This window comes from Orycteropus afer, unplaced genomic scaffold (genome assembly GCF_000298275.1).
Source record: "Orycteropus afer afer isolate SDZICR_OR568_19922 unplaced genomic scaffold, OryAfe1.0 scaffold00352, whole genome shotgun sequence".
NCBI classification, from domain to species: Eukaryota; Metazoa; Chordata; class Mammalia; order Tubulidentata; family Orycteropodidae; genus Orycteropus; species Orycteropus afer.
The window spans coordinates 547,548-556,933 of record NW_006921939.1 but is presented as its reverse complement, the minus strand read 5'-3'; the positions used below and the strand labels follow the sequence as shown (position 1 = coordinate 556,933).

At 38.8% G+C, this 9,386-nt stretch overlaps 1 protein-coding gene across 1 annotated transcript; it reads right to left on the bottom strand.

The window, feature by feature from the left end:
• Positions 1-2,729: 2,729 nt before the first annotated feature.
• On the bottom strand, positions 2,730-7,766 carry NXT2 (nuclear transport factor 2 like export factor 2). The gene is made up of 4 exons (XM_042782506.1): positions 7,695-7,766; positions 6,940-7,026; positions 4,177-4,342; positions 2,730-2,911 (listed from the first exon to the last, which is right to left on the bottom strand). The coding sequence occupies exons 1-4, from the start codon at positions 7,764-7,766 to the stop codon at positions 2,730-2,732; spliced, it is 507 nt and encodes a 168-aa protein (XP_042638440.1).
• Between the last annotated feature and the right edge of the window lie 1,620 nt (positions 7,767-9,386).

The window sequence follows — 9,386 nt, the reverse complement described above, 5'->3', positions numbered from 1 at the left end:
CGCTGGAGGGAGGCAGCATGTCTGGCCTGGCAGGAATAGGCCTTGGGTTACCGCTGGTAATCCTGCCTTCCCCTTGTAGGGTTAGAGGAGGTCGGAACATGTGGCCTCCTTGCCCTTTTTGCACCTCCATATTTAGATCTAAGTAAATTCCTAACCATTTTTGTCCTGGCAAAACATATTACTGTATTTCATTAATCTAAGATGTCACTGATTGTAAAATTCACTATTATTCTATGCACCAATGAGAAAGGGAGAAAAAGCCAATTAATAGGACATCCTATCGATTTAAGATCATACCAATATTTCAAGTGGCATTAAAATGTGAAAATACATGCATCTTTGAGGGGATGACATATGACTATTTGATTTCAAGGGCTATTGCCTTTACTCACTCCTCTCCAGAACTGTCTGTTGATTTATTTGTAATGCACAATTAAAGATAATGGGGCCGTTCTTTGGAAAACAATTGTTATTTTGTTTTGAGTGCCTGCTTAATATAGCATTTTGGCTAGTTCCTCAAGGTTAAAATCTCTAATTTCTCTCTAATTATTTTACTTCAATCTCAGAGGTGATCGCAGGCATATGAATACTTGGCAGAAAAAGAGAAAGAACGGGGGGGACTAGAAAGAGGACAGCAAAGTAAAAGTCCGAGTTGTCAACCACTGTTTTCAACATTCTAACTATTTTTTAAATTTGAAAAACCTTACATCGTAAAGAAACAAGAACCTTGCTCTGGAGCTCTAAAAATCCAAATGAGCTTGATAAAACTTGTCACAAGGCAAATTTTATTTTTTTTAAGTTACAAAAATATGAACATGTTAAAAGTATAGTCCACACAGAGAGTAGTTCCAGCCAATTAAAGTTATACAGAACTTGGAAAAAGTATTCATATGCAAGTCTTAAAAACATACAATTAGTGAACAGTACACAACCGTTCATCAGTTCAGTTATTGCTAGTTATATGCAGCTTCTATTTGAGACTATTCTCCCTAAAGGGAGGGGGTAGCATTTGAGCATTCAAATTGTTGCTAAAGCTGTGGTTCTGAAAAGCCAATTTAAAATAAGCAGCTCATTCTGAGCAGACTATAATGTGTAAATTTATAAGAAGGCTTGGATAATTTCTCAACTGCAGTTCCAGCCCCTTATTTTGTTAATACAGCGGAGATGTAGTGTGCAGTTTGAGGCAAGAGCAAACGAATTACTGGTTTTAAAATTAAGTTATAAGAAACATTGATTTTGAGTTGAAATGTAGAAACAAAGCTTACAGCTTAGAAACACTGAAAAAAAATAAAATGGAAAAGATATTTACAGTTTAGCTAAAAATCAAAACTAGGTTTCTTTCTCTTTAGAAGTTGAGACATCAAACTAATCAATTTGTTATTCTGAAGTTTACGGCTTTATAAAGATCTACTGTTCCTTCATTTTCTCTTAAAAAGACAGTCAGCCACATAACAGAAAGAGAATGGTTTCAAACAGATCTTATTGTTCAATGTCATATGAAGATTTTTATCATAAAAATAATCTCAAATTTTCAATAATTAAAAATAATACAGTTGACAGTAAAAAACACAGGGGGAATAAAATCACTTATCTTGTGGGGCATTAACATATAGTGGAGTTTTGGCCTGAAGTTCACATGGAAGACATAGAAGTTAAGAGATATGTCCTGTTACTAATGGCAATGGCTTTGTTTCCAATTTTCCGTTAGACTCTAGCTGCCTGAGTTAGGCTTATTACTGACATTTTACCCTCGTAAGTTCTTGAGTAAATTGAGACCTATATTGGTTGTATGAGGTAAGTTGAAAAACCTTAAAAAAATCATGTTGAAAACCTAAGTGACACTCATAACTATTTGGCAAGGATACCGATTACCTTAGTGATTTAAATCCTAAAAAGAAGACAACACATTTTTAAGAGGTAGAAAACTAGTACCAAAAATTTAGCATTTGGCCACTCCTCCTTAGTTTTGGCTCTAACCTTGGATCTCAACATTTCTCACTCTCCATTCTCACATTAAAGCTATTAGTTCTACTGCCAGTCATAATATGAAGTTACAGACCTCTGGAGTTGCCAAAATATTATTTTTAAGTTTTGCTTTTAAGCTACCAAATGTACCCAGTAATAAACTGAGAACATTCTGTATCTCTCTAGTCTACTAATTCACTTTATAAAAAATCATGCCAACATAAAATACATTACTTAACATCTAAAAAGACATCTCTACATGCAATTCCAGTAAGTCAGAGTAGTTATGCAAACCTATTTTAGTGATGTTCTCATTGAACTGATATGAAAAAGCCATATATTAAAACCGTGTCACTAGTGTTTACTGAAAATAAATGGATGTTTTACTATAAAATTAATAATAACCAGAAAAAACTTCTTCTCAGAGAGTTACGTTGTACTGATAATCCAAAGACTATTATTGTTTTCATTTTTGCGATGGGCTGAATTCACAGTGAATATTAGTACAGAGATCATGTATTTAACATTACTATCAGAATGTCATTAGTGGAATGTATATAAGGCATGTAAAAAACTATCATTAAAGCTCTTAAGGGCAATGATTCAAACTGGCAGCTGCCAGAAAAGGTGCTCTTAGAAATTGAAAATACTAAAGAAATTTAGTTTCAGGACACACTAGGTTATAGTGCTTCTACAATGAAATAGCTCACATAATTTTTGTTTCTGGAACTAATGGACTAAAGGAGACTGGACCTTTGCCCTCTTTAACTAGTAGCCCAATCCTGAAAGCGGAAGCAATCACTTGCAATCTTCCACACCGTGTTATGAGGGGTGGACTGTGCAGTCAGCAGGAAGTTCTGGTTGAAGTAATGCTGCTTGTTTCCATCGAACTTCACAATCCCACTGGTCACAACAAGAACTGTAGTCTGGGACGGGGTGGCTTGCTCTTCACCGATCAGAAAGAAAAAAGAGAGAAAAAGTTGGTTTCTATATCTAAATAAGCAGATTTTCAGACTTATGCTACAATGCTTATGATACAACACTAAAAAAAATTTCCTAAACTTTCTTTACATTGACTATAGTCTGTTTTTAAAGACTCAAAGTCACAAAACTAAGTATTAAAATCATTTCTAAGATGCTATTTTCAGTCCAGAAAGACTTTAGATACTCAAATTTTCAAAATAAAGAACTTATACCTAGCATGGGACCATTTCTATGCTATACAAATGTATTAATACTTAGTTGGGGTTCTATTGGAACTTATTCCAGTTTTGAATTTGAAGTTATTTTTTAAGACCTATAAAGGGAATAAAAGTACCCCAAACCAGGACTTAAGATACTTAGGACCCCACCTGGAAGTTAATTTTATCAAATGCATCAGTCTACCTTGAATTGAATTCTGTCTTGCCAAAGTCAACCTTTCACCTAACACAGTAAATTTCTTGATACTAAAAGGAACCCTGGTGACACAGCAGTTAAGCAATAGACTGCTAAGTGAAAGGTCAGCAGTTTGAATCTGGCAGCCACTCCGTGGAAGAAAGATGTGACAGTCTGCTTCTGTAAAGATTTGCAGCCTTGGAGACTTTATGGAGCAGCTCTACTCTGACCTACAGGGTTGCTATGAGTCAGAACAGACTTGTTGGCAATGGATTTTTTAGAAGATACTGAAAGACATTAATCAGAAGTAGGGTATAATTTTTCTTTGGAGACATTTCACAGCATAGCAGGCAACCATCTGTTTAAGGGAGAACAGATAATCTCCTACCTCCATTAACAAAAATCACAGGTAATCTCAATTTAATTGTTAAGAAGCCATAATTGCACAATCTACCAAAACCTATTAGCAGCCCTCTGGAGTAAGATGCATCTGAAGGAGACCAGAAGTTAGATTGTTGTTGTTGTTGTTTGCCGTTGAGTCGGCCCTGACTCATAGCGACCCCTCCTTGGGTTTCCGAGGCATTATCACTACGGAAGTAGGATTGCCCAACCTTCCTTCCGAGGAGCGGCTGGTGGGTTTGAACCGCCAGCCTTCTGGTGAGCAGTCAAGTGCCTTAGCCACTATGCTACCAGAGCTCCCTGAAGTTAGATTAGACAGCTGAATTTTTCTTAAAATGTAAGCTTCATAGATAAGCAAATACCTCCATTATTAAAAGTTGCTTCTGCTTTTGATGTAAAAGCTCACTGCTCACTGAAGGAAGACCAAAAAAGTACCTTGGAAGATCCCGATCTTACCATGAACTGGCTGGCAATCTAACATATTGACCTGGAACTCACTAGAAGGCAATGTTTCAAAAAAATTAGTCAGGGCATCCAGCCCAGTGACAACATTTCCATTCCAAATTAAAGTGGCCTTGTCCAGATACAGCCTGGGTAGTACCTAAAAAAGAAAGAAACCAAAACAAAACAAAATTTTATTTATTGGTAAGCATTTTATACAAATGGATTAAAAGGTTATAGATGGTATAGAAACATTTTTACAATGCAGCCCTGGTGGCTCAATGGTTAAGCACTAGGCTGCTAACAAAAAGGCTGGCAGTTTGAACCCACCCAGTGGCTCCACGGGAGAACGACTTGGCAATTTGTTCCTGTCAGGATTCCAGCCTAGAAAACCTAGAAAACTGACCCAATGGGTCAGTTGTGTTCTGTCACATGGGGTCACTATGAGTTGAAAATCGACCCAACAGCACCTAACAAACAACCTCCATCTTCTCTCCTCATGCTTCCTGTTCTGTTGGAAACCAATACAAAACAAGGTTTCTGTCTTATAATCTTGGTCTTAAATAGATATTACCATACTTTTAATAAGCTAGACAACTGCACACTCTTCATTATTTCATTTTAGCCACAATAAGAAAACCTTGCATGCAAATTAGGAGAGAATTTTAATGTTTTACTTGCTCTATTAACATAAATTAGTAGTCACAAATTGAAAGCCCATAGAACCCCAAAGCAATTTTAATCTCTCTGCTTTTTCCATAAAAGATCTGAGAATTAACAAAGTTGTCAATGAAGCTCTACCTGTACACTTTAATCTTAGTGTAATACAAGTGAAAATCTGAATCATTTTAACGTTTGTATACATGAGGAACAATCAGTTCCTTTTTACTACTATTCTATCAGCATACTTCAAACATATACATAGTTCAAAAGAACCGTGAATATCTGCTTATGCAGAACCTTTAATAAATCAAATACATTAAGGCCCAGATAAGGCAAAATTCAAGAGTTAACTCTTTGGGGCAAAAGGACACATTACTTGCTTAATTCTAGTATTTAGCTTGGATTAATAGGTAAACACACACCTTAACTCTGGTAATGACCTATGCTGTTTTTCTGATCTGCTTTTTTTGGAAAGCAGCAAGGCATAATAAATAGTGAAGACAAAGCACAATGAACATTCATTGTCACATTCCTTGCCTCATCCCATGTCACTGTACATCAGTACTACGAACATTTTTTATCTTCTGCTTGGGGAAAAAAAAAAGATTTTCAGAGATAGGGCTTTAACTTTCTTACCTGCAGTATCCATGAGGTTCTCTAAAATATAGTTATGATCTCTGGTAGCATAGTGCCTAAGGCACTTGACTGCTAACCAGAAGGCTGGCAGTTCAAACCCACCAGCAACTCCTTGGAAGGAAGATGGGGCAATCTACTTCCGTAGTGATACTGCCTCAGAAACCCAAGGAGGGGTCGCTATGAGTGGGGTCCGACTCGACTTGCACATAACAACAACAACAACAACATGCTGCTAAGAGACCTGGGCAAGATTCACTTGAGCTCATAGTGACAGAACTACTTAGAAGGTGTGTCTCAAGGATAGATCACAAGCAAACAAGAGCTGATGAACTGAGAACTTAGCCTGTTGAAGACAAAAAGGATCCAAGCCATGTAGATCCTGTCAGTGAGAACCAGCTATTGCTGTGGGCCTGGATCAGAAATTATCTATTAATGTATGAATTAATCATTCCCTATAATGCATACTCCATCACTAGCACCGATACTATTTAACTGTATTGATGAAAGGATGAGAACAAGAGAAAGTGATACATTTAAATAAATATAAACTGGGCCCCATGTGGAATGCAGGATTTAAATTAATTCCTATTTACCACCCCTAAAAAGAAAATGAAGTTAAGAGATAACATGCTCAAGGCCACAGACCTAGGCAAAGCTGGGATATGATTCCAGAGCCCACATCCCTACTAATACTAGACCAGTCTTTCCACAACCAATGTGGTTTTGAAACGGAGTAAAGTAAAAACTATTTCCCCCACCCTGGCACCTGGATGGAAATAGATAGGTAGACTGGATTATCCCCAACTTTTTCCCCCACCCTGGTTAAGACAGATAATTAAATAAGACCCGATGGGAATAGATAAGTAAACTAAATTACCCCCAACTACCTTCCCACCCCAGACAGATGAATATTCAGTTCCTTAAAGAACTGAATGGAAAACATTCCTTCCTGCAGATGATAGGCTGCTAAAAGTGTCTTAGAAACAACTTGTAAATTAACTCTGGCCCGGACAAGCAACATGGACAAAAGGAACAAAAGTTAATTGTGGACCCTCTCCCCTCTGCCCAAGCCCCTATCAGCTGATAAAAGGAAACCAGTGTGACCCATCTGCTAACGTCACCCATTTCCCATTGACGCCCCAAATTCCTCAACCTTCTGTGAATATGCACAACCCCCTCTCCTGAAACCTACAAAAAATGTGTTTCCATGGCATCTCAGGGAGTTAGATCTGGGTAACTACCCCTTACTCCTTGCACTGCAGCTTTGCAATAAATAATTTTCTCTCCTCTCAATCCCGGTGTGTAAACTGTTTTGGCCTGACTGTGTGCAATGGGCAGGGACCCGCGTTTGGTCTGATAAGTGTTTCACATTGGTTAGTCACTTATGGAAGTCAGATGAATGGGTGGCTAAAAGAGAATTGGTATTTTATTAAGAGTAGCAGAATTTGTAACACTCACCCGCCTTCTTTTGTCCATTGTCTCATAGTAAATACTGACAAATTCCTCAGCAGCTCTACATGCCTGATCCACGTAAGTTTTAAAATCCTACAAAAAAAATTTCGTAAGTGGAGATGACCATTCCTCAATCCCCTACAAACACAAAACCACTACAAAGAGGTGACAATTTATTTCAACCACTTTATAGATCTACACATTGCTATACCCCTTCATATAAATTTGGACATTTTAAATAGGCCCTCAAAGCTTCTAATTTTTAAAATTTCACTATTTTTACGAAACATGTCAGTAGGTTATAATTTTCTCTCATTAACGTTTTTTTTTTCACGCTTCACAAATTTATGATCTTTGCTTAGCACGTAAGTTCTTCAAGCTTTCAGTATTTTACAAAATATTCACCTTAATAAAAATGATGCTGCCTTAACTTAAATAAAGGTAAATTTGCCAGAGAGTAAGCTAAGAAAGTTTTGAGTTCTCATTTCAAGAGAGAAGTTGTGACCAAACTGAAAAGTTGCTGGATGGAAAAAAATTAATAGAAAAGAATGAATTTAAAAACTGCTTGGAAAAATAGGTAGCCTTATTTACAAAACCTCCTCAATATTACATAAACATTCACTAGGGAGCGTTTGTAAAGAGTTGTAAAACGGAAGGAAAAAAATGCCGATTATACTTTTCTTATGCAAAACGATTAAATGACTTCTTCCCTACCATCTACCATGCCCAGCCTATTATCAGCATTAAAAGCAATAAATCACCGGTTTCATTTTTTTAGGTGAGCTAAAGTGATTTTTAGAGATAAAGATAATCGACAGAAGATGCCAAACCATGAAAAGACTCCAAAAACTCTCGCCTCTCGCTAGTCACCTCCGCAAAATCCTTCCCGGGACCAAAAAGCAACTACAAAGTCCGGGAAACGACGGGGGGCTGCAGAGAGCGGGCCCCGCCCCAGAGCCCTGCGGGCCAGGTCGCGATTCGCCACTTGCCCACGTGATCACCAGCCACCCGACCCTCCCCTCATCCGCCCAAGCCCTGGCGCCCAGACACCCTGCCACAGCACCGGAACTTACCAAAGCCATGGCCCTGGGGGAACCCGGATTAGCGTAGCGTGGCAATGGCAGCGTCACTACCTCCTCACGTGCCCGGGACCCTCGCCTTTGAGATAATCATATATTAAGGAAGAGCGCAAAACCCGCCAAACACACAGAATTTTCTACCCGCCCATTCTCTGCCGGAAGTAGCTCAGTCCGTTTTAAAAACACCCCGTGTTCCAACCCTGAGTCTTCCCTCCATTCAGTTCCGACTTTCCCTTCTCATCCAAAGGGCACTCTGGTGGCGCAGTGGTTAAGGTATTCAGCAGTTAACCAAAAGGGTGGCGGTTTGAACCCACCAGCCTCTCGACAAGAGAAAGTCTGCTTCCTTAACGATCTACAGCCTATGAGTCAGATCTAGTCTGTCCTATAGGGTCGCATCAACTCGATGGCAGAGTTCCCCCTCCCCAGCTGTCTTATTTATTTGATATTTATTTACATTACTTAGAAGTAAAATAATTTTGCTTTTGTAAACTCCACAGTACTCCACAGGAAAGTATCCAATTTTCAACCGCACACCCTGGGACAAACCAGAAAAACCCTAAAACAAAGGGTCTGACAAGGGGACTTATTTGCTCCAGAAAGCGCGGCAAAGGCCCGCTAAAGACCAATGAGGATGACCATAAGAGATCTGGCTCTGTAGCCTATAGGAAAAAGGGGTGGAGCTTGGAGAGAAGCTTTCAATCTTAAGGCACAAGTCCTGAGGAGAACAGTTGTACAGTTCGGGAATATTCTAGAAGAATTGATCCTCACTGTCTTAAACCCCAACACCTCAGTGGAATTCTTGAAATTATTATTTGATTCTGTTCCAACGTTCCTCCAATAACCAACCATGAGGTAAACTATTACTGTATTATCTCCATTTCATAGCTAAGAAACCAAGGCACAGAGTGATTAAGTAGCTTTTCTAAGGTGACAAACTAGTAGGAATTCAAAAACAAGCAATGTAGCTACCCCTGAAATCTGGCTTCCCACATCCCGTAAAAACCGCTCATCTCAAAACCGCCATCTTCTCATTCGTCAAATGAACGACCTATATCTTACCATGACCGGCTGGTTTGTGGATCCTCATAATGCTCGCTTCTTCCTCTGTCTTCATAAGACCAATCTCTTTTGAATTTCCACATATTTTTAATCTTAGTTTTCCCTGGCGAGCTTCCAATTCACCTCAACTCTAACCGCAGTTACTTCTCAGGGCGTCCGCTCCCCGCCTCTGGTCTCCTCCTACTGGTGATGCTTTCGTGATGTCTCCACTTTAAAACCTCTCTCCTCTCACGAGATCACAAGAGATACTTGTTTGCTAATAAAGTGCAACAGCCCCAACCTCTTCTCCGAGTACACCAGAATGCACATAGCAAC